The sequence below is a fragment of the Rattus norvegicus genome, chromosome 20 (assembly GCF_036323735.1).
Source record: "Rattus norvegicus strain BN/NHsdMcwi chromosome 20, GRCr8, whole genome shotgun sequence".
Taxonomy (NCBI): Eukaryota; Metazoa; Chordata; class Mammalia; order Rodentia; family Muridae; genus Rattus; species Rattus norvegicus.
In genome coordinates, this window is record NC_086038.1 from 50,652,072 (window position 1) to 50,677,939 (window position 25,868).

General features: G+C 45.8%; 1 protein-coding gene across 17 annotated transcripts in view; it reads left to right on the forward strand.

Annotated features, from left to right (window-relative positions):
- Hace1 (HECT domain and ankyrin repeat containing, E3 ubiquitin protein ligase 1) overlaps positions 1–25,868 on the forward strand; it is a 115,457-nt gene that overhangs the window by 34,068 nt on the left and 55,521 nt on the right. For 12 of the 17 annotated variants that reach the window (XM_006256595.5, XM_006256597.5, XM_039098889.2 and 9 more), the window contains 2 exons: positions 3,511–3,642; positions 15,793–15,875. In XM_006256595.5, coding sequence (XP_006256657.1) covers positions 3,511–3,642; positions 15,793–15,875 — 215 coding nt within the window. The remainder of the gene's footprint in view (positions 1–3,510; positions 3,643–15,792; positions 15,876–25,868) is intronic. The other 5 variants (XM_039098892.2, XM_039098894.2, XM_039098895.2 and 2 more) reach the window with 2 other exon arrangements.

Here is a 25,868-nt window from a genome sequence, read left to right on the forward strand (position 1 = left end):
GAGTCCAGAGCCTCTGCAGGAGCAGGATGCTGTCAGCCCGCGCCACCTCTCGCCCGCTCACACGCCGCCTCTTACTTAGCTTTGCTCTGACTTGCCCAGAATTCTGATTTTTGTTCTGACATGACAACAAATATTATCTGGCAAGATAACGTGTAACACCTGCCTCCTAGCATCCCAAGCTTCCACTTCTCCCATGTGATGGGCAGGTTCTTTCAGAGCTGCTCTTTAACGGTTACTTTAGTGGGATTTCACTTAATCTGATAGATATATGTAATCAGTCTGATTACACGTTTAAGACAGGAAATTGTATCTTAATATTTGTAATGGAAAAAAATCAAGTGAAAAACATGTATAACAGTCTGAAATTTTTTGCTCCTCACCCCATTTTTTAAAAAATTTTTTATTGGTTCTTTGCATTGTCCCTCTTACCAGTCCTCCACCCTTGCAACCTCCTTCCCAACAGAAGAAAGAACATCTCATTGTGGAAGCTCTAGTGTGTCACAGTGTGCCCTCAGTATGTACACTCTTTTGTTCACACTGTTTTGCTGGCAAATGTTCATTGCAATGAGTCCCTGGTCTGATAGGAGAGACCTCTGGCTTCTGTTACTCTGTCAGTACTGGGACCGCACTGGGACTCCTCTCAGATGCTGTGTGTCATGGAGCTCCTGCAGCTTTGGATCTGTAGAACCAGCCCCTTCATGCACTCCAGCAGTGGGGTAGGTGCTGGGCCCAAGAGGAATCTGAGCTGGTCAGCCTGCCAGCTCACCTGCCCTCATGGCCTCAGGGCCAGCTCTTCTGCCTCCTGTAGGTGGCCAGGGTGAGGATGGAAGAAGGCCTCTCTCTCTCTCTCTCTCTCTCTCTGTCTCTGTCTCTCTCTCTCTCTGTCTCTCTCTCTCTCTGTCTCTCTCTGTCTCTGTCTCTCTCTCTCTGTCTCTCTGTCTCTGTCTCTCTCTCTCTCTGTCTGTCTGTCTGTCTCTGTCTCTCTGTCTCTGTCTCTGTCTCTCTCTCTCTCTGTCTGTCTGTCTGTCTCTGTCTCTCCCCCTCCCCCCTTGCTGCCACACAGCAGAGAAGTTGCAGGGCCAGCTCTCCCATACTTCCACCCTGAGAGCTGGCTCACCTGAACCAGGGTCTGTTCTTTGCTGCCCAGGTGAGAGGGGCAGGGCCTGTCCTCCCAAGTGCAGCAGCAGGTGATGGGTAGGGCCAGCTTTCCTGCTCATATGACCCCATTGGGGCCATCTCTCCCTCCTACCTGCTGTTGGTGATGAGGGAAACGGGGAGGAGATCTCTCCCTCAATGCCACCACTCAGCAGACAAGCAAGGCTGATGCCCAGGCTCATACCCTCCGGGCAGCTCACTTGCAGCCCCCACATCCAGGCACAGCTCTATGTGTTGTCCAGGTAAGGGACAGGGTCCAGTCTCCCGGGTGCTGTAGTAGCTGAGGGACAGGGCCCAATCTCCTGGGTGCTGTAGTAGTGAGGGCAGGGCCCAGTCTCCTGGATAGTGTAGTAGGTGAGGGGCAGGGTCCAGTCTCCTGGATGGTGTAGTAGGTGAGGGGCAGGGTCCAGTCTCCCGGATGGTGTAGTAGGTGAGGGGCAGAGTCCAGTCTCCCGGGTGCTGTAGTAGCTGAGGGAAGGGCCCAGTCTCCTGGTGCTGTAGTAGCTGAGGGCAGGGCCCAGTCTCCCGGATGCTGTAGTAGGTGATGGGCAGGGCTCCTCACCCCAGCTTTTAGTGCTGAGGCTTGAACTTGGAGCCTTCAGTGTGCTAAGCATGTGAGCCATACAGTGTTTCTCTACCTGTGCGTCATGACCCCTTGGGAGGGCTGCATACCAGGTATGCTGCCCATCAGATAGTTACATTGTGACTCATAACATTACAGTTATGAAGCAACATTACAGTTATGAAGAAGTAACAAATCTTTGCTACCGTGACCCAATCAGGCAGCCCTCTTGGAGCCACTCTGGCACCTACATGGTGCTCTCTGACCCACGCCTTCTCAGATGTACTGTCTCCCCCCCTCCACCTTCTCCCAGCATGGCGGCTCTTCTCCCTTCTTCCCCCTTCCTCAGTTCCTTGCCTGGGAATCCTAAGTCTTGCCACTGTCTGCCCTGCCCTATCATTGGCTGTGGCATCTTCACCATTTTTACCAACCAAAATCAACTGGGGACAGACAGGGTCCCTCAGTGTCTTGGGGACATGTGGATTTTCCTGCAATTTTGGGGACCCAAATTAACATACTACAAGCAACATTAGCCCAAATCCCCACACACATACACATGTATACATGCAGCAACAACACATGCACATACACATATGCACAAAACCTGTTCAGCCCACTTACTGTTACTTGTATGTATGTTTTCAGGGCTGACCATTTGGCACTGTATTGGTGTGCTCTTCTGCAGGGAGACTGCCTCTATTGCTTCTCACCGTACTCCGTTGCCTGTATTTCTTTGTGTGTGGTTGAGGGCCAGAATTTTGTTTGTTTTTTTGTTTGTTTGTTTGTTTGGATTGGTGATTAATTTGGAGGATGCAGCCCACTGCAAGCCAGGGGAAGCAGGCGAGAAAGCAATATCCTTTGCTGGTCTGTGCTTGAGTTCCTACCTCCAGGTTTCTGCTTGGGCACCTGTCCTGACCTCCTTTAGTGATGGACTGGGACGTGAACTGCAGGCCAAATAAAGCCTTTCCACTTGAGGTTGATTTAGGTAGGTGTTTTATGACAGCGACAGAGAAGCATTTTGAGACATGCCTTGTCTGGATAGCCTTGGCTGTGCTTTATCTTGTTCTGTAGGCCAGGCTGGCCTCTGCCTATGCCATTCCAGTGCTGGATGTAGGGTGTGTTCTTGACACCGGGATTCTTGCCATCAAGGCTAGACTCACGTGTACTGTGTAGCTAAGGTTGGTCTTGAATTCCTGATCTGTCTGTTCCTACTTACCAGGCGCTAGGGTTACAGTTTGTTCCACCCAACAGCTTCCTCTGTTGTTCCTAGTCGGAAATTTCCAGAGTTATCTCTTACTGGTGTGTGATATATATATACACACATATGTATATATGTATATATACACGTATATATGTATATATACACATATATATGTATATATATGTATATATATAATGTATTTGTTATTTTGTTATTAGTGTAGGATATATTTGTCATAACTACGAGAACTGTTTTGTTTTATTTATATATACATTTGCTTCTGGGAAAGGAAGAATACTAACCTATTTTCTCTAGCAATAAGCTGAGGCCAGTGCCATCTAAGAAGAAGAGTATCTGGTGGCCTAAGCCTAGGACACTTACGGTACTGAGTCCTTTAATAAAACTCTTGATTTTGTAATATAGGTGGTATAGCCAACATCTTGATGCATGTGTTTTTCTCACTTAAAAGCAGGGAAAAGCTATTGCAGTATCTGTAGTTTGAATGTTGTGCTCAGTAGAGAAATAGCACTCTTTATATACTGATTTTTAGTGAAACTCTTGTACAAATGCTAATAAAAAAACGGCTTTGCAGATCCACTGGCTGGCTGTGAATGGAAGGACAGAGCTACTCCATGACCTGGTGCAGCACGTCACGGATGTGGATGTGGAGGATGCAATGGGGCAGACAGCATTACATGTGGCCTGCCAGAACGGGCACAAAACGGTAAATTCCTCCATGAAGATGTATGTGAAGGGAGTGCATGTGTTTTAAAAGTGTTTGGATTCATGAGAAGGTTTTCGTTTTGCGTATTTGGGAACGTGCTGCATCATAGCTAGATGCTGTTTTCCATCTGGTGTGGACTTCTGATTAACGTTCTCTCTGGACAGAGCGATAGGACAGTGCTTACCTTTGTTCACAGTAGTTACAGTTCTGATGTTGTTTCTGATTTTATTTTAAATAAATGACTACTAAATTTTTAAATCAGTGTGTCTTTACATGTATTTAAGCAGTTATCTTTAATCTCAGTTTTAACAAGTACCAGACCATTTTTTGTTAAGCATCAGTTATGCATTGACTGTGAAGGTGAATTTGGATGCTGCTTTTTAATATTCTCAGTTGCGTTGTCTAGTTGTCCTCTCCTCACAATGGAAGTGGCTTCCTGCTGGCACATACTCCTCCCTCCTCCCTCCCTCCCTCCTCCTCCCTCCCTCCCTCCCTCCCTCCTCCCTCCCTCCCTCCTCCCTCCCTCCTCCCTCCCTCCCTCCCTCCCTCCCTCCCTCCCTCCCTCCCTCCCTCCTCCCTCCCTCCTCCCTCCCTCCCTCCCTCCCTCCCTCCCTCCCTCCTCCCTCCCTCCCTCCCTCCCTCCCTCCCGACCTCCCTCCCTCCCTCCAGTCCGCCCTAACCCTAACCCCACACACTAGGTGGGGAGAAAGGTTACAGGAAGAGGGGTCACACATCACTGTCAGCCACAGAGCGGACCTCTTCCCGCTGATTAGGAGAGGCGGGTTCCTTGAGGCAAGTCCAGTCTCTGTCCTCAGGATGTCCCCAGCTTCCTTCTTCTGTGGAACTGCAACAGCAGCGCCCAGGAGCTGCGGGGCATCATCCTCCATGGGCTCTCCCGGGCTCTCTAGTTCATACTCTCCGGAGGCCCCAGCATTTAACTGTCCTCAGCTGGCAAAAGTCACCCCGGCTAGTGACCTGGTGCGTGAGGCAAATCATATTCCCCTGCGTGAAGCAGCCTTTTCCCTCACGCTTGAGGCTAAACCAAATCGTATTCACACGGCATTACTGGGTCTGTAACCCCGCACTTGTCCTGTGGTGCTGCTTTCCTGCTGCTCTGTGTGAAGATGGGGGCAGACGGTTTTAGGTTGCCTTTCTGACCCACTGTTGCCTGTTCTGTTTTCTCTCGCATTCAACCTTGAAGATAGAATGAAATCTCTTCATTGGCTAACTCACCGTGACAACAGCAAGTGAGCCGAGAACAAGTCTTTACCAGTACAGAAAGGGTTCATTTGTGCGTCTGCATTTAGGTTTTAGGTGCATACTTTTATTTATTTTATTTTTTGAGACAGGGACTCACTATGTGACCCTGACTGATAGGGAGCTCCCTCTGTAGATGGGGCTGATCTTGAATTTACAGTAATTTTCTTTGTCACTTGAGTGGTGGAATTGCAGGTGTGATCACATGTTCAGTTCACACATTTATTTGTTTTGTACTAATTTTCAGTTTTACCTTGTTTGTTGGAAAATTATATTGGGATTTAGATTCCGTGTGTGTGTGTGTGTGTGTGTGTGTGTGTGTGTGTGTGTCCGAGTGCCAGCCTGCCTGCAGTTGGGATTAGGTAGTCTTCCTTGATCAGCCTACCATTCTGTTTGTGAGGCAGGGTCTTTTGTTGAGTCTGGGCCTGCCCATGACGCCAGTCGAGCTTGTCTACCGAGCCACTTTGCCTTGGGAGCCCATGTCTAGCTGCCGATTGCTGGGATTCAGGAAGCTGCTATTCACTTTGTCTGGGTTTTCGGGGATTCCAACTCCATCCTTACACTTGCTCAGCAAGAACTTCATCCACTGAGCCCTCTCTCTAGTCTCTAGCAGGGTTTGCTAAATTCTTCTTACAACCTCTTTTCAAAAGCCCGAGAAAGTCTAATATGACCTCTTGCATATCATTACATAAAATAGAGAGATAAAATATTTTTGATAATAAATTGTAAATAAAATTTAAAAACAATTCATTTATAAAATATAATTTTACTGTCAAGGCTAAAGGTGCATTTTACCTTACAAAAAGATGAATTTTTTTATTAATAATTGGCTGGATTTAGTACTGTAGGAGATAGAGCATCTCCAACAGTGTTTCAGAATTGATCAGTATTTTGTGTTATAACCAATGTTGAGAATGCTGCTGTCTTAGTCAGGGTTCCTATTCCTGCACAAGCATCATGACCAAGAAGCAAGCTGGGGAGGAAAGGGTTTATTCAGCTTACACTTTCACATTGCTGTTCATCATCAAAGGAAGTCAGGACTGGAACTCACACAGGTCAGGAAGCAGGAGCTGATGCAGAGGCCATGGAGGGATGTCACTTACTGACTTGCTCCCCCTGCCTTGCTCAGCTTGCTCTCTTTTTTTTTTTTTCTTCTTCTTTTTTTCTTTTTTCTTTTTTTTCGGAGCTGGGAACTGAACCCAGGGCCTTCCGCTTGCTAGGCAAGCGCTCTACCGCTGAGCTAAATCCCCAACCCCTCAGCTTGCTCTCTTGTAGAACCCAGGACCACCAGCCCAGGGAGGGCACCACTCACTCCCCCCTTGATCACTAATTGAGAAAGAAAATGCCTTACAGCTGGGTGTCATGGAGGCATTTCCTCAACTGAAGCTCCTTTCTCTGTGAAACTTCGGCTTGTGTCAAGTTGACACAGATCCAACCAGGACAGCTGCTTTGCATAAATAAATAGTACACACAGCAGACGTATGTTTGGACGACTTCAGAACTTACTCCAAGTCAAAATTAATTTAACATTAAAAATTAAGCCTCTGAAAAGACATCCCTTTTTCTAATTTTAATTTGTATATGTGTGGTGTTTTGCCTGTATGCATGTTTGTATACACATGTGTGCCTAGTCCTGAGAAATCAGAAGAGAGTGCCAGATCTCCTGTTTATAGACAGTTGTAAACTGCTACTTGGGTGCAGGGAATCAAACTCGGGACCTCTGGAAGAGCAGCTAGTGATCTCAGTCATAGAGCCATCTCTCCAGCTCATTCGTACCATTGTTTCTAAAGAGTAGGAAATTTTGTATGTTCAGTAAACACACTTCAGGAGTTCATAACAGGATTGTCTTGAATCTGAGCCATGGTGACTGAGACAGAAGTGCGGTGTTAGGTGGTGCGATGGCCCGTGCAGTGCATGGCATGTGTGTGCTCAGAACCAAGGCCGCCAAGGCGTGTGATGCAAGTGCCCGTGCTTCCAGGAGCAGCTCAGAGTCGTTACACACTTGGCTGTGGATTAATATTCAGCCAGTGCAAATGCAGAAACCTTTTATTGATGCCAAAGTTTTCATAATCTCCTAAAGTCAGGGAATGTGCTGTAAGCAAGAGTTTGATTGTATAACACGGAATTTAAATGCGTAGTATTTGTCCACGGTGCCCACTGCACTGTGAGTGCTGGCCATTTGCTCCCTTGGTGTCTTTAAGTGCAGTGCACATATTGGTAGCTCTAGTTCTACAAGTAATTAAATCTGATTTATTTGTCTGCTTAAAGTCTTTCAGTTTGAGAATACTTAGCACTTCAAAAAATCGAATCAGAAAATCATCCTTATTAATTATGTTCTGCTGTACTGTTATGACTGAAAATCCTTAAGTTGTATTGCTTCAGGACCTTTGATGTATTGATTAATTAAGAGAATGTGCCCTCCCACCCGGGTGTCATCCTTGATGTGCACATTAGCACCTTTACATAGTTGGAAACATTGTTAATTTCAGTCTTTCTAAGAGTTCATACCATCTTGACACTTGTGTTGGAAAGGCCGGGCAGCCAATCCTTCAATGAGATTTTAAGTAAGTTTATTTCCTATGATTTTTCCCTTCTAGATCATGAGAGTCCTTTTCTTTTTCTTTTTCTTTTTCTCTTTTTTAAAGCAAGAAAACAGTTTGTTGTTGCAAGTAGGTCTTCTGCTTTCCTGATGACCCGTTTTATTGCTGCTTTGGGTGTCCGAGAACGCCTTGGCCTTGTGTATTGAGGGCATGGCAAGGGCTTGAAGAAGGCTGGCTTCCTGTCAGGGCTGCACAGGAACTGCCAGGACTGGGAGGTGATGGGAGCTGAGTGCTGCCTCTCTTGTCACCAGCACTCCTTCCTCCCCTTCAGAGCTGTGACTGGACACTTACAGAAACGCTGTGATGACAGTTGCCTGTCCTTTCTGTCAGCAGTTGAATGAGTTTGAGTTTGTCCCTCATTTCCCTTCCTGTTTAGAGCTTTCATAAAAGGAGATCTGCGTGCAATTAAAACAATTCAGTGGTTGATAGCTTTCCTTTTTCTCCCCTGCCCCCCCCCCCCGCCCCAAATCCCCCAGGGTTTCTCTTTGTAGTCCAGGTTGTTCTGGAACTTGCTCTGTAGACCAGGTTGGCCTTAAACTCACAGATCCACCTGCCTTTGCCTCCCAGTGCTAGGAATAAAGGCAGGCACTTTTCAGTCACTTTAATGCAATTTAATGCAGTTACAAGAGGAATATTTTACATTCAGATTCTTGACTCTACAGTTCCCACTCCCATGAGAGCAGGTAGTTCCCCCGTTCTTCTGCAGGCAGCAGTCACCTAAAATACCACAGTAGATGCACAGAGTGAGGATGTGCACGGACATGGGAAAGCTCATGTGTGAGCTGCCTGGTGTGTGTGCTGTGAACGCACGTGGAGGAGCAGCAAACGTTGTGAGCCACGGAGCCACCTGCCCAGTCTGTCCTGAGGATTTAACTGGGTAGTTCTGTTAAGACAGGAAACAGTACCTACCTGAATGGAAAAGAGATGCTAGAATCAGCCACTGCCTCTCCCTTAGTCAGGCGTGTTTCCTCAGTGTCTGTTAGGTGGAAAGCATATGACTGATGTCTGCAAGATACATGAGGATGTGACAGGAACATTGATAATTCATGACAGTGTAGGCCATTCTTTTTTGTTGTGATTTCCTTGGAATTAGTCTGACCACTTTGTTGAAAATAGTAAAGGGGATATTTAGTCTATGGTTAAATTAGTTTTATCCTGAAATCTCTACAGTATTACTGAAAGTACAGAAGCACTGTAAAAAGTGGAGTGGCTTTCAAAATGGCAGTGTTTAAAAGCCAAACAAGCAACTGTTTAGGTCCTAGTTAACTGCTTTATAGATTGTGGTAAGGATTAGGATGTCAGTGTGTTCTCTTTAATAAGACATCCTGACGAAAAGCACGGGAAGGGAGCACGTGGTTCACCCAGCTTACAAGTCCAGGTTATACTCATACCCCAGGGAGGCCATAGCAGCAGGAGCTAGAGCGGGAGCTTGTCAGCCAGCCAGGGCCCAGCCCATGAGCTGTCAGGGTCAGGGTGAATCGTCCTGCCTCGTTAGACTGTGCATCCGCCACAGACGTGTCCACAGAAGAGTCTCCTCCCCCTCACTCTCAGTGTGGTGAGCTGACATTTAAAAGTGAATAGAATATTCTACAGTTAATGTAGTTTATGAAGATAGAACTACGGAGTAACGTGAAGTCACAAAAACGGGAATTTCTCCTTTGTGGAGAAGAGACTTATTTTGATCACGGGCTTAGGTTTTTAATATCTGTTTTTTGTGTGCTGGAGTATAAATTACTTGACCTTTTGGGAATTCAATATCCTGCTTATAGAAGTGGAGACATTAAATGAATTGATAGGTGCTTATCAGCACAGTATCTAGATACGTGGTACAGTTATTCATATTACTATACCATCATGCAGTTTTAACTATAATATATATAATAACAATATTATAACAATATTATATAATATATTATATATATGCTAGTAGTAAAGTTTAATACTGAAGCTTTTACGTGGTTAGGTTTGAGCTGCATACGAAACTTTTCTTTCTGAATGGGATTTCGCCTGCATGTGTACCTGTGTACTGAGTGCATGCCTGGGATTTCACCTGCATATGTACGTGTGTACCCAGTGCATGCCTGGGATTTCACCTGCACTTACACCCGTGTACCTGTGCATGCCTGGGATTTCACCTGCACTTATACCTGTGTACCGAGTGCATGCCTGGGATTTCACCTGCATGTACACCTGTGTACCTGTGCATGCCTGGGATTTCACCTGCATATGTACACCTGTGTACCTGTGCATGCCTGGGATTTCACCTGCATGTACACCTGTGTACCTGTGCATGCCTGGGATTTCACCTGCATGTACACCTGTGTACCGAGTGCATGCCTGGGATTTCACCTGCATATGTACACCTGTGTACCTGTGCATGCCTAGGATTTCACCTGCATGTACACCTGTGTACCTGTGCATGCTTGGGATTTCACCTGCATGTACACCTGTGTACCTGTGCATGCTTGGGATTTCACCTGCATGTACACCTGTATACCGAGTGCATGCCTGGGATTTCGCCTGCATATGTACACCTGTGTACCTGTGCATGCCTGGGATTTCACCTGCACTTACACCTGTGTACCTGTGCATGCCTGGGATTTCACCTGCATTTACACCTGTGTACCTGTGCATGCCTGGGATTTCACCTGCATTTACACCTGTGTACCTGTACATGCCTGGGATTTCACCTGCACTTACACCTGTGTACCTGTGCATGCCTGGGATTTCACCTGCACTTACACCTGTGTACCTGTGCATGCCTGGGATTTCGCCTGCATTTACACCTGTGTACCTGTGCATGCCTGGGATTTCACCTGCACTTACACCTGTGTACCTGTGCATGCCTGGGATTTCACCTGCATATGTACCTGTGTACCTGTGCATGCCTGGGATTTCACCTGCATATGTACCTGTGTACCTGTGCATGCCTGGGATTTCACCTGCATTTACACCTGTGTACCTGTGCATGCCTGGGATTTCACCTGCACTTACACCTGTGTACCTGTGCATGCCTGGGATTTCACCTGCATGTACACCTGTGTACCTGTGCATGCCTGGGATTTCGCCTGCATATGTACCTGTGTACCGAGTGCATGCCTGGTGCACCTGGTTGTCCCTGGGCTGGGTTTAGAAATGTCTGAGCCACCGTGTAGGTGCTGGGAGTGGAATCTGGGTCCTCTGGAAGTGGACCAGTGCTCTTAACCACTGAGCCGTGTCTCTGGCCCCTGGAAATGTGTTTTCAGTGCGCGTGCTTTTACCACGCCTGAGTCTCCTGGGAGATGAAGTTCACGTCTATGAGTTGGTAATGGCAGCGGACACTGATTGCATCCATCTTAGTCCTGCCTGCGATCACATGCAGCCAACTTCTGGGGGCAGGAGTCTGCACGGTGAAGCCAGGGTCAAGCCCGTGGGAGCCTTTCTTAAGAACGGGGACCCAAATGCTCAATCTTCGGCTCCTCCATCATGTGGGGGCCAGAGGAGGATGCTGCGCAGTCCCTTCCTACCCCTCACTTCTGAGGGGCCGAGTGAGTGCCTCGCATTGAGCTTGATGCTCATCAGCTCGGCTAGGCTGGCCGGCCACTTACTTCATCACTGGGCTGCTCCCTGCCCGTGTTGCTATGCCTGCTTTTATGTGAGTACTGGGGATTTGAACTCAGTCTTCTTGCTTTCACAGCAAGCGCTTTTACCACGGAGCCAGTCCCTGCTGCTGCTTGCCTAGAAGGAAGGCGATGGATGGCAGATACCAGAGTTTTCTAGTCTTGCTTTTGTGCTGGGGACTGAACCTAGGCCTTTCCACACTAAGCCACACCTAAAGCTACAAACAAGGCGGGGCCCACCCCACCCCAGCGGTGGCCATCGGGCACTGTTTCTAAGTCTCCCTTAATCTGTGTTTGCTCGCTTTGAAAAGCTACAGCTGACCTACACTGTGGTGATTTTAGAATTCCTGTTGAGACATGAGAAACTCAGACAGCCGTATATGACCACTGCATGCTAAGTCTTCTCTCAGAGTCCTTTGGTAAGACGAGACAGTCCGTTACCTTCTTTCTCTTAAACCAAGACCACCCGAAGTGATGCTGTTCAAGTTGTAGGCTTTTCTCTGCTGTCTGCCTTCAAACAGTAAGTCGCTATGGCTGCTTTCAGTCTTTGACGCTTAGATATTGTCCCTTTATGGACTTATACACTTTATTTAGGCAATAATATTAATATATAGTTAGGTAAATTTTTTTTCACTGATGAGTCAAGTTGTAAACATCTTTAAAGACTATATTCTTTATTGGAAAATGTTTTTCATACAGTATAGTATGATCATAGTTTCCCCTTCCCCAGCCCCTCCCATTCCTTCCCAAATCTCCATATTCTTTCTTTTTAGAAAACAAACAGGCAAAGCTGAATAAAAAAATTGAAAATCAACAAAAACAGAAAATCCATGAAAATAGAATTAGAAGCTGTCATGTAGATGCAAAAGCCCAGTGAGACAAAACAAAACAAAAAATACCCAAACACAAGAGTGTGAGACTAAAAGTCTTCATTCCGTGTTGGCCGTCTTCGGCTGATGTGGTGCTCGGCCTCAGGTGCGTTAGTGTCCTCAGTGAGAGTCTCTGCAGGGAACTAATGTTTTTTGCACGTGGTTGTCAGTGGAAGGTAGCTTCCGGGTTAGGGGAGGAAGCTTGTGTCCACTTTCCCAACTTAGTGCTGGGACCCCATCTGCCTTGAGCCCTGCAGACCCCATGCCGTGTTGCCGTAACCTCGTGAGTTTATCTGTGTGTGCCTCGGTCCTGTTGTGTAGGAAGATGCTGTTGCCCGTCTTCATCTCCTCTGACTCATTGGATTGGGCAGCGAGCACTCTTAAAATTAGTAATTGACTTCCTCTTCATTTCTTTATTTTTGGCTTTTGGGGTTTGTGTGTTGTGCTGTGTGATGTGTTATGGGTGTACGTGTGGAAGCCAGAAGAGAAGTTGTGGAGGCCTTTGTCTCCTGTACCACGTAGGCCCTGGCGTTGAGCTTGGGCTGTGAGGGCTAAACCACTTGGTGAGCCCAGGCTTTCAGTTGTGCTTGTGTGGATCAGCAGTTTCCTCACGCGTCCCCATAACATCACAGAGCTCTCGTCTACAAAGACAAGTTTGTTAGGCAGTCTGCCAATTCTGCTTTTCTTTCCCTCAGTCTGGATCATTCGTAATGTCTTTTGTGTTTATTTCTTATATTTTGGTTTCTATATCATATCTTTTTTTGTTTTAATTCATTTTTTTCGGGGGGAGCAAAGGTTTCCCAAATTTCTACTTTTAACAAAAGATATTTCAGATGTTAAAAACAATAAGTACGTTTTGATTATATATTTGAGTAGAAGCATAAATGACTAGCGATTTATACCTTTGCAATAATTAAAAAACTAGAAGGCTTTAAAAATGATTTAGATTCTAATGTTGTATTTATGAAGTTGAATATTTGTCTGATCTCAGTCATCTCTGAGATCTTACTTCCTGCTAACAGCGTTTACATGGACATCGCGTTGTCGAAGTTCTTTAAGTGTACTAAGTCTGGGTACTTGGCGGGTGGTTCGGATCCGACTCCTTGTGCTGCTCAGTTGTGGGCAGTCCTGGGACTCCGTCTGTGTGATATTGTGTCTGGGCAGCCCTGGGACTCCAAGGTCTGTGTGATGCTGTGTCTGTGGGCTCGTGGTTTCTGCAGCGAGTCTCTACTGGTTCACTGATCTTCTCATCTTATTTCCATTTATTTGCTTTTCCTGTCTTGTTGAGGTCCCAAATATTATCTTTCTAAATGTTAGTTGGATTCTTACTTCTATTATAGAATTCTCAATTTCTCATCTAATAAATATTTTTCTCCCCAGATTTTTGCTCTTGTTCCATGGTTAAAATACACCTCTCTCTCTCCTTTAAGGCTCTCCTCTCTCTCTCCTTTAAGGCTCTCCTCTCTCTCTCTCTTTTAAGGCTCTCCTCTCTCTCTCCTTTAAGGCTCTCCTCTCTCTCTCTCCTTTAAGGCTCTCCCTTCTCTCTCTCTTTTAAGGCTCTCCTCTCTCTCTCCTTTAAGGCTCTCCTCTCTCTCCTTTAAGGCTCTCCTCTCTCTCTCCTTTAAGGCTCTCCCGTCTCTCTCCTTTAAGGCTCTCCTCTCTCTCCTTTAAGGCTCTCCTCTCTCTCTCCTTTAAGGCTCTCCTCTCTCTCTCTTTTAAGGCTCTCCTCTCTCTCTCCTTTAAGGCTCTCCTCTCTCTCCTTTAAGGCTCTCCTCTCTCTCTCCTTTAAGGCTCTCCTCTCTCTCCTTTAAGGCTCTCCTCTCTCTCTCTTTTAAGGCTCTCCCGTCTCTCTCCTTTAAGGCTCTCCTCTCTCTCTCCTTTAATGCTCTCCTCTCTCTCTCCTTTAAGGCTCTCCTCTCTCTCTCCTTTAAGGCTCTCCTCTCTCTCCTTTAAGGCTCTCCTCTCTCTCTCCTTTAAGGCTCTCCTCTCTCTCTCCTTTAAGGCTCTCCTCTCTCTCTCCTTTAAGGCTCTCCTCTCTCTCTCCTTTAAGGCTCTCCTCTCTCTCTCCTTTAAGGCTCTCCTCTCTCTCTCCTTTAAGGCTCTCCTCTCTCTCTCCTTTAAGGCTCTCCTCTCTCTCCTTTAAGGCTCTCCTCTCTCTCTCCTTTAAGGCTCTCCCGTCTCTCTCCTTTAAGGCTCTCCTCTCTCTCTCCTTTAAGGCTCTCCTCTCTCTCCTTTAAGGCTCTCCTCTCTCTCCTTTAAGGCTCTCCTCTCTCTCTCCTTTAAGGCTCTCCTCTCTCTCTCCTTTAAGGCTCTCCTCCTCGCTTCTTCTTTGTCTCCTCTCTGCCTCCATCCATCCTGCCATTTTGAGTCAAGGTTTTTTTATGTAGCTCAGGCTGACCTCCAGCTTGCTTTGTAGCCCAGGCTGCTATTTGGAATACTGTGTTCGCCGCCTGAGAGCTGAGGTTATAGGCAGGTATGAGCCTGCCCAGATACTGTCCAGATAGTGTTTTTGTGTGACTCCCTTTATTTTCTGTATTACTCTGAGTGCTGTTTTGATTGACTTTTGTCTCTCTGTTAGAGTCTGCTTTTGTTCCGTCTGAAATATTGTCTGTTCACTCATATTTAGTAATGAGATAGTAAGGGCACCGACTGGAATGTTGTAGGTAGGATGAATTACTGCCTGGCCTAGCTGTACACCAAGATTTGTAACAGCACGGTCTATAGTTTGGATGGACTCAATTTTGGGAGGGCATAGAGGAAGGTGGGGGTGTACATGACAGAATTTCTGTTACTGATCTTTGCTCACTAGCTAACCAATAGCGTTCTCTCTTCCCTAGTCATGAAAGTCAAAATAACTTGGGCATGGCCAAATGTTCCCTGTGGAGAGCTTAACTGACTTCCTGTGCTCTTGGACCCTTCTTCCTCTCTGTGTGGGTGTGTGCTGTGATCTTGTTATTGACCTGGGGCTAAGGTTTAGGGCATCAGTGTGTGTGGTTGATCCAGAAGTAATGCTAAATAAATTAATTCCAAAGTTGTTTTCTTTTTAATGTCCTTATATACTGCCTTCATTTTTTAAAGGAGACAGTCAGACGAGGAATAGGAGTAACACGAGGAACATTATTTCTGAGCTGGCTTGTCAGGCGGCCTTTGTTCTGGCCTGAGTCTCAGATGTGCACTTCAAGCTTTTACGTGAACGCACTTTTGGTGTGAATCAGATGAGCACAGGGGCAGAGTGAGTCTGCATGGCCGACTTTGAGAGAATGTGACCCAGCATGGACTTTGGTTGAGTGAAGAGGTCTTCTTAGCTTTTAACATGTTCTACTTCAACATTCACACTCTGGCTTTGAGAGAAGTACAGCTCTGGGTCTGACTTTTATATTTCAAGAGGTAAAGCATTTTAGTTTTAAACTTTAGGTACCTAAGAGTAATAATGTCCAGTTTGCTAGCCTTTTGTCGCTATGCAGTTTTAAATGATTATAATTGACAGAAGTCAGTGTCTTGGTTTCCAGCCACATTTCCTGTCTTGAGCAGAGCAGCCATGGCTTTTGGCTGCTGTGTGAGCGATGCTCTCCCTGACAAGTACACTTCCTCCTGCACTGACTGCACAGAGGCCGCAGTGTGCCCCGGGGGTCAGGGGCTTCTGTGGAGGTGGGCTTGCTCGCCATCACGACCGCCATCGTCACGACCGTCGTGAGCCTGCACACCCACTTTCTTTTTAATGCTTAGCTGTGGGGATACGGGATACTTCTTCTCATGTGGATTGACGTTCTAGTAACTGTGTCTTGTCTGCGTCTTCTGGCTTCACTGTGTTAACTTTCTCCCCAGACCGTGCAGTGTCTGCTGGACAGCGGTGCTGACATCAACCGGCCGAATGTGGCAGGAGCTACGCCACTGTACTTTGCTTGCAGGTACCAGACTTCGTATTCTCAGAGGTGCTCCCTTACAGAACGCTGGGTGTCTGCTGTGTTTTCACACACACACACTTGTGTGTGTTTCCCTCCAAGTGCTTTGCTTTTATGTAGCATAATGGATCCCATTCTGTCCCTTAATTGCAGGAGAGAAAGCTTTTTCTATTACTGTTACTGTTATTTGTGGTAAGGTCTCACTCTGTAGCCCAGGGTTGCTTAGAATGCACAGTGTAGCCCATGGCTGGCATCAAACGTTAGGTCCTCCTTCTCTAGCCTCATAAGTGCTGGGGTTGTAAGTATAAGCACTCGTACTTAGCATCTCATTTAATTGCTGCTGTCCTTATCAGTGGAGCTGTTTTTATTGGCTTGGCTACTTCAGTTTTAGAGCGAAGCAGTAACCCAGTGAGTTCTGTAGTTTATTACATGCCTAGGCCTGTTCCCTTGAGATAAACTGTTGAGTGCTCAGTGCCTTGGTTCACAGCCAGGCCTTTATTTATATAACTTTCTAAACAGTGCTGAGTCATTATCAGTCTGTGTTCTGTGTTCTGCTTGTGCACTCCTGTCTTGGCCATTTTCCTTGACTTGTTCTTTTGTTTTCTAACTCTTGTAAGCAGCAAGTATTTCGCTTACTCACTGACCGTATCACATACGCACGTAAGAATCAGTAAGCAGTGATAAACAAGGGCTGGGGCGTACTGCGGACCGGCCTAGGCATACGTGAAAGGTCCTTCTTCCATCCCCAGCACAAGGGCGGTGAAAGCCAATCGCAGCACAAACCAACCCTGAAGTGTAATGTACGAACAATTTACACTCATACCTGTACACACATACCTATAAGTGTTTGTAATGTGTCACCTAGAGGGAGTTTGCAGCTAGGGATAATGCAGACACCTACTGTAGTTCATTTTGTTGTTGCTGTTTGCTTTACAATCCTATAGTTGTCCCTTGGTATCCTTGGGTATTGGTTCTGAAACAGCTTTTCACCCTGATGGATATCCACATTTAATTTAAAGTCCCCGATGCAAAATGCCCAGATATTCATATGCAACTTTAAACACCAGAGTATTCATATGCAACTTTAGACATCTTTTGCCTAGCTTAGCCATTGCTTGCATCCACTCTGAATGCAGTGTAGACAGTGGTTGTACCGTATTGTTTCAGCCATGATAGGAGGAAAAGTATGTATGTACTCAGTATAGGTACAACAGCTGTACCCCTCACTCTGTTTCCAGTCATACAGAACCCATAGGTGCGGACGGCTAATTGTATGCCAGTTGAACTCATTCATTCATTTAGTTTTAGAGATCTTAGAAACTTACTCTGTTCTTTTATATCATTTTAAAGTTACTTATTTTGGTTTTATGCGTATGGCTGTACATGTGTGCATCCTATGCGTACCTAGTTCCTGAGGAGCCCAGAAGAGTGTGTCTGGCTTCCTGGACCTGGAGTCACAGGTTAGCTGCCATCAGGACGCTGAATTGAACCTGCATCCTTTACAGGAGCAGCAAGCACTCTTAGGCGCTGAGCAGTCTCCTCAGCCTCTTTTATGTCCTCTTATAGAGATTGACCTTCAGCAGAGAGGTGCGCCTTTTCCCTGTTGAGTCATCACTGGTGCCTCTGATGTTACCGTTTAGACCATGTGTTCATTAAAAGACGTTTCGGAGTTAGTTATGTGTGTGTGTGTGTCTTATGGAGGTCTGTGTACGTAATTATAGGTGCCTGTGGAGGCCAGCAGAGGGTATCAGATGTCAGATGCCCTGGTGCTGGAATTAGAGGTGATTGTCACTGACCTGTCATTCTGGAAACTGAGCTCAGGTCCTCTGCATGTTAACTAGTGAGCTTTCTCCCCAACCTTCTTCAGCTCTTTATTTGAGGCAGTTTACAAACACTGTGGTTGTGTGTGTGCGTGCGTGTGTGCGTGCGTGCGTGCGTGCGTGCGTGTGTGTGTGTGTGTGTGTGTGCGTGCGTGTGTGTGTCTGTCTGTCTGTCTGTCTGTCTCTGTGTAATTTATTTTTAAAATTTATAATCACATCATTCCATCCCCTCCCATTTAACACTACTTGTCCTCTCTCAAAATTCATGGCCTCTTTTTCTCTAATTGTTACACACACACACACACACACACACACACACACACACGCACGCACACCCTAAGTATGTAAATATAACCCATGTTGATATGATATTTTTAATGTGAATTATGTGAGTTATAAAATAGTTAAGCTGTTCTATTCAAGGAGCTTTTACATACGACAGCTCTTTGAGTTTCAGTCTTCTAGTTCATATCTGAGTTCAGTGTTATCTTATTCTTATGATGTAAGGGGTTCGTTGATAAACGTAAGGAATTTCAATCCAGCAGCATGGTTGCTCTGGCAAGGATCACACTTACAGTCCAGCTGGAATGCAGATGTGACACACACATCTTTAACCCTGAGGGTGGACTACAGACGCACCCTTAGCACACCCTTGGTCCCAAGCAATGATGTCTAACTGAGGGGCCGACAGAGTGACGAGTCAGAGAGAGATTTGGCAGAGTGAGTCTGAGCTAGGATATGCCCAACTCTATTGAGGACAGACAGGAAAGAGAGGCTACTTAAAGAGAAGTGAGGGATAGAGAATTGAATTGAATTCAGTTCAATTCAGTTGTGCTCAGTTCAGTTCACAGCAGTTCAGTTCGTGGGGGCAGTGTTTCCCAACAGAGCAATTCAGAGAGAGGCTGAGAGAAGCCAGATTGAATCAGTCAGCTCTGAGGAGTTTGAGCCATGGAGCAGCTGAGTTGATCCAACCAGCCAGAGTTCAGAAAGAGCTAGAAAGTGTGAGTTTATTCAGCAGTGAGTCTTGGAAGCTGACGCATTGTAGATTAGCATATGGGGGCCGTGCTGAAGCTGGTCCAGTCTTGTAGAAGATTAGATTGTGTGGGGCTAGAAGCTTCCAGGTCTAGGCCTAGACCTAGGGATAGTTAGATAGAATCTAGCTGTATGGCCTCAGCCCAAGCCATGCATTTGAAAAGCTGGGGTACAGCTCTTGTTACTTTACTTGAGAAAATAAAAGCAACATTCATATTTGCAGATAACCAGTGTCCATTATGTCATAAACTTATGAAAGATATTAGCTTGAGTTTCTGGAATAATATTCTACCTTTTATCTTAGAATTTTTGAAAACATTATTATTTTTATGTTTATAGATGGTTTGCCTGTCTGTGTGTCTGTATATGCCATGCCCTTGGAGGCCAGGAGAGGGTTCACATCCCCTGGAACTGGACTTACTGACTGTTGTAATACTCCATGGTGCTGGGACTTGGAGCTCTCTTCTTCGGAAGAGCAGCCAGTGCTTTTAACTGCTGAGTCATCTCTTCAGCCCATTTCCTTTAAACTTTTCTCTACATTATATCTTTGGTGTTTACTTTTAGATTGGAAATTCCTTTGAGGCGCCCAGGTTGGTTGCATTATCATAGAAAATCTCAGATTTTAACACGTCCAGAATGTGACATCTTACTTTCCTCTTCATAGCTCTCTTTCATGTGCGTCTTCTCTTCCTGCTTGTGTGATGCAGAAGTTAGATCATTGTTACTTTTTGACTCTGTGTTTGGAACCTGTTATTATTAGTAAGTTGTTTAAAGTCTTCCTTCAGAACATTTTCTGCATCCCTAGACTCTCTCTCAAGGGACTTAAAGTACTGCAGAAGTCTGCATGCTCTCCCTGACCCTACTCTTGCTTCCCTCTAGTAAATTCTTTTCTCAGCAAAGTGGCCCTTTGAAAAGCAGCAACCAAGACAAAAAGACTAAGTTCTTGGCACTTGAATGTTCGGTGTGTCATTGCTGCAGTCACATGAGCCTCACTTCTCTTGACCTGTGAGACTCACTCAGGTGCTCACTGCTTGTCCTCTGCATTCACTAAGTGCGGGTGTCCACTGTGGTTTTCTCCATGGTGTTTCCTTAGCCATTCTGTGTGGTGGCTTTAACTTTACCTGCCACCTGCTTTCGGTTGAGATAGGAGTGTGATCCAGGTTGGCCTCAACCTTGTGATCCTCCTGCCTCTGCATTCCCTGTGCTTGGATCATAGACACGTGTACCTGGTGTCTTAGTCTGCTTTTGTTGCTGTGACAAAGTGCTGACCAAAAGCAGCTTGGGAAAGAGAGGGTTTATTTGGGTTACACATCCCGGCCACACAGTACACTGAGGAGAGCAGTTCAAGACAGGAACCTGGAGGCAGGAGCTGAGGCAGAGACTATGGAGGCTCAGCCTGTTTTCCTTTACCACCTACGATTAACCACCCAGGGGTGGCCCCAATGCAGTGAACCTCCCAGCATTGTCTTTCATGTCAATCATCAGTGTAGGAAAATGCCCTACAGACTAGCCTATAGGCTATGCCGTAGAGTCAGTCATTAACCCAGGCTCCTCTTCCCTGTAAGTCTAGCTTATGTCAAGTAAACAAACAACCTGGCTTTAACTTGCTTTTTTTTTTTTTTTTTTTTTTTTTTCCCAGAGCTGGGGACCGAACCCAGGGCCTTGCGATTGCTAGGCAAGCGCTCTACCACTGAGCTAAATCCCCAACCCCTTTAACTTGCTTTTTAGAATCACAGTTCTGATCAATTTAAAACCTCAAATTTTGTATTATAGTCTCACAGCATGGCCTTCTTTTTTTGTACCTCTTTATTTCCTACCTACTTATTTACTAGTTTGTAGTCTATCTCAGCATTAGTGAAAGCAAAAGGATGTTTATTTTAATGCTTTCTTAGAATGTTTGTACAATATTTTGTACTTAGGTGTTTATTTAGTGAGTGCTTGTAAAGGAGTGAATCACTACAGTTACATACAAAACAATGACATTCAAAATATTTAATACAAAAAATTATTATGCAGAACCGGATTATTCTAATAGCATATCTGAATATAAGAATAAGGTTAAGAGATTGTTTTGAAAGTATTTATTCTTTGTTCCATATTCTAAAGATTTTTTTAAAACTCAGGTGTGTGCCTGTGTGTGTGTGGCTGTGTGTGGTACTAGGAATTAAACACAGGGACACTGTGCTAAGCTATTCTTAATTTTTATTTTAAAGACTGTGTTGTTCTAGCCTAGTCTGGCTTGTCACTACATGGACAAGGCTGGCCTAGAACTCATGACAGTCCTTTCTCCTCAGCTAAATGCTCAGCATTATGGACATGACCCCTGTGCTGGCTACTAAGATTTACTTTAGCAAGCATTGGATCTTTTTGAGAAAAGGCAGTAAGAAGTGAAACAAAAAGATAAATTTCTCGCTGTAGGGGAATGACGTCTGGGGCACTGTTCATCTTACATTTTAACCGTCTGAATCTGTGTGGTGGCATCCGATGGTATGTGAGGTACTGCATACACGTAAAGGCCAGAGAAGAGCATCAGGTGTTCAGTAAGCCCCGTGATCCTCCTGTCTCGACTCCAACAGTGGGGGTTACAGGTGTGCGAGCCTGGCTGCATATAGAGGTGCTGGGGTTTCGCATCCTCCTGCTTGCCCAGTGCACACCTTAACTCCCCGAGCCGTCTCCACAGCCCTCAAGTGCAGCATGTTTGATCGTACTGTGGTTTCTAGGGTCTCAGGTGTCCTCTCAATTTACAGACACTTTCCTTAGGAAAAGCGAGAGGTGTGGGACATATGTAGGGAAGTTGCTGGTGGAGTAGCAGAGGGTTTTGTAGCGTTAAAGTCTAAGCGTCAGAGCACAGAGTGAGTCCTGCCAGGCAGTGCACTAGTGCAAGTTCTTGGACATTGGAGGCCGAAAGAGCACACGGTTAGGAAGCTGACATGGAGAAACAGTTCCGTTTTCATAAACAACGCTATGACCTTGGAAAGGGTATTACCTCAGTCAACATAAAAATTAGTCTTTTACGGAGAGGAGAAGTCTGTCTGCTTTAAATGTGCCCCTGGTGGGATGACTACACTCTGCTGGATGCCCCACACCCAGAGTATGAGGGCCACAAGTTGGACTCAGTGGCTTAGGACATGGGACTGCAGAGGCGTGTCTGGGAGGACCGAGGAGGAGGGTCTGGGAGGACTGCGGAGGAGGGTCTGGGAGGACTGCGGAGGAGGGTCTGGGAGGACTGCGGAGGAGGGTCTGGGAGGACCAAGGAGGCGGGGCTGGGAGGACCGAGGAGGAGGGTCTGGGAGGACTGTGAAGGAGGGTCTGGGAGGACCGAGGAGGCGGGTCTGGGAGGACCGAGGAGGCGGGTCTGGGAGGACTGCTGAGGAGGGTCTGGGAGGACCGAGGAGGAGGGTCTGGGAGGACCGAGGTGGCGGGTCTGGGAGGACCGCGGAGGAGGGTCTGGGAGGATCGAGGAGGAGGGTCTGGGAGGACCGAGGAGGAGGAATGACAGGATGAGTATGAAGTTCTCAGAGTTAATAAAGATAGTTTATGTAATCAGCCTTAATTTTTTATAAAGAATAATTATTCCGTAAACTTCAACAGTTATTTAGTTTAAAGATTGTTTTAATGCTAAATAATGCTAAATACAGTCACTTGTTCCAAACATCAGCCGTGAGGGGTAAGCCAGAATGCACTGCATGTTTCCCGTGGAGTGTGTGTGTGCTCCTTGTGTATCTGAGACACAAGCATGTGATATCATCCTGTGTTTTGTTTACTTTAGTGGATTTAATTATAAAGCTGGGAGAAGGTATAGTTATAAAACCTGCTACTAAAAACAGCTGGCAATTAAGAAAACAGTCGTAGCCCAGTGTGGCGGTGCTGGGTTTTAGTATCAGTGCAGCTGATAAGAGGCAGGCAGGTCTCTTTATGCTCAAGGCTCTTGGTCTACTCAGCGAGTTCCAGGCCATCCAGGGTTACAGACTCAAATCTGCAACGCTTCATAGTCTGTCATAGGATAGATGTAGACTATTACAGCCTTATATACGTGGCACTTGGAGTGCTAATTGTGCTCTTCACAATTAGTGAATTGCATGTTATTAGCAATTGCTTCTTGCTTTTAATCCACTTTTGAAGTAAAGTGTCACTTCATTGTCAGTGTGACAAATTGTCAGGTAGTTTTAGAAATACAGCTTTCTCAAAATGTATTGGCATTTCTTTTTCTGAATGTGAATTATTCTTTTTAAAGATTTATTTTTATTGTTTTTTCAATAAGATTTAATAATGTTTATGTATGTGTTTTCTTTTTTTTTTCTTTCTTTTTTTTTTTTTTCCGGAGCTGAGGACCGAACCCAGGGCCTTGCGCTTGCTAGGCAAGCGCTTTACCACTGAGCTAAATCCCCAACCCCTATGTATGTGTTTTATCTGCTTGTGTGTCTCCGCATCATTTGAGTGCCTGGTGCCCTCAGCGTTCAGAAGCCAGCACTAGATCCTCTGGAACTGGAGTAACAGACGGCTGTGAGCTGCTGTATGGGTGCTGGGCACTGAACCCTGGTCTCCTGCAAGAGTAGAGGTGTTCTTCCTTGCTGAGCCGTCTCTCCAGACCCAAGATTTATTTTACTTTTAATTTTCTGTCTGTGTATGTGTGTGTGTATAGGCATGTGTACTGAAGTGCTGGTTCCCACAGGCGACATTGGATCCCCTGTGCAGGACACTTGTGCAGGACACTTGTGCAGACACTTGTGCAGACACGTGACGTGGCTGTGCTGGGAGCTGAGCTCAGACACACTCACCCAGGAAGCTTCCTCTCCAGCCCTCACGGCAGTAATTTGTGTTGTTATATGTACAACAACAATTTTTATATGGAGGCTTAAAAATACCTCTGTAGTATTTATTTGTTGATCTTGAGCAATTACTCTTGAAACATTGGCTGGACCTTTTAAAAAGAAACCTTAGCTAGATTAGATTAAGCACAGCTGATGTGCACAAAGAACGCCACATAGACTGCATCGCACTCAGAGCCAGCAGGGATTCAGAGAGCTCTGCACTACTGTCTGAGCAGTGAGCTCTGAGGCCATGTGGATGATATGGGTGGCTGCAGCCATGGGTTTGGCCTGATGGTTGGCTCTGTGGTTGCCTGAAACCTAATCTGTGAACATAAAGGGAAAACACTGTCCCGCTCACATACAGATCCCTTCTGTCACTCTGAAACGTGAGGCATTTCCTCCCATCAGGGAGCCAACAGTTGATTCTGAAGTGGCCATCAGTTGAATATCTTCTGAGTCAGTTGTTACTCCATGTACTGGGTGATAGTGTCTGATTCCAAGAGTTGTGGGCTGATCCTAATAGATTGCTCTGTGTCTTAGGTACTTGGAGCAGGTCTTATCTATCCCCTGTGAATTCTTACCTGGCTACTGCTGGGCTCTCCGGGACTCCCTCCTTGGGTTGGCATAATTTGCCAGAGTGGCTCTTAGGTCCCCCGGAAATTGTGCTTGTTTTTATTAAATTATGGCAGATATTTTAAGGGACATAAATAAGTAGCGGACACAGAGACCCATAGAGCAGGTCTTGAAGGCTCTCACCTGTAGGAACTCCATTGTGTAGATAGTGCGTTGAGATGCACTGTCCTCTGGGCGGGTGGGTGGCTTCTTAGTCACCCTTGGACAAGTACAATGCTGTCTCGTCTCAGCCAACCAGGAGTTCTCCAGTGCTGAATTTTTTTTTAAATGGAAGCATTGTTACATTGGTGTGATTGACGCTGCAGAAATGTTACTGGACCAAAAGTGGTATGACTTAATGTGCTAGGACGGAGTGGCAAACCCAGCAGGAGGCTCTGTTCAGTCTTCATGGTCTTTGGGCAGCATTCCTTTCTTTTAGGTTCGAGGTAGGGCACTATCTGGAGTGCGATCTTGTGATGGATCCTTAGACAAGGTAGATAGAGAATGTCAGAGCTGTGCACGTTTACTTCCTATGGCTCACCTAGGGTAATTTGCCTCGGCAAGACAAGGAGCAGCTTGATGAGGGCCAGGATAGTACCCGGGAGGTTTTGGTCCTAACAGTCTAACAAAAATTGTCTTTTACTTGATTGTTCCAAAGCTACTTCAAGAACCAGGGCCAGAAGGCCAAATACACTCAGCCTATTTCTCTAGTTACTTCAGACATACCAAGGAATTTAGTACGAGCTAGAAAGTGTGGGTCAATGCACGCACACACGCCCGCACGCACGCACACACACACCCCTCACACGTCTGGATGTTCGTTAGGAACAACATGCTCTTACTTGCTTGTTTCCTGTTGCATAGTAGCTGAAGCACAGGGACGTCTTGTAGGCTAATGGTTTCCTGTTTATTTAACAACTCATGTAACAATTGTCATGGTTACAGCCCTGATGACAGAGGCTATTAGATGTGACGTGTATGTGCTATGTGCCAACTACCATTCTTGGTGCTGTAGACTAAGTCTGCTATTTAGATTTGGCAGCTTAGGGGCTGGAGAGATGATACAGCTGTTAGGGCACTTTGTTACTGCCCTAACATACATAACTCCGTTCAAAAGGATCTGACTCCTTTTGATCTCTGAGGGCATCAGGCAGGTCCATGGTACATACATGTACATGTAGGGAAAACATACATATAAAATAAATAAGGGTAAAACTTTGAAAGTGGAAAATTTCAATGGAAAGACTGAAAACATGGACATTTAGCAACTGTAAATGAGTTATTAAGATTGGATAGTTTTTATAAAAACTAGATTATTGACTTCTAGCAGAGCTGTCGCTGTGTTCTGACATAAATTAGGTATCTCGGTGACATTTCGGCTTTAGTTTGGGGCATGACAGGGAGCAGCCTAGCATAGGGTAGTGTGACTTAGCCACTGTACAGTCTCTGTGCCATACTTCGGCTAGTACCCCAGCATGGCTGCACTGATGCCTCATGAGGACTTCTGCGCCTTCTGCTGTCTGCCCAGGTCAGCAGCCGTGTGACGGAGGCAGAGGTGCCCTCAGTTTGGGGCCAGCCTGGATTACAGAGTGAGATTTCTTATTGAATATTAATAATAATGCTAATTACTCTTGTTTTCAAATAACCAATCTACTGGTTTGTTTGTTTTTTGCTGGCAAAATTTGGCTACTATTAAATTAACTAATTAATTTCACGTGTGAGTT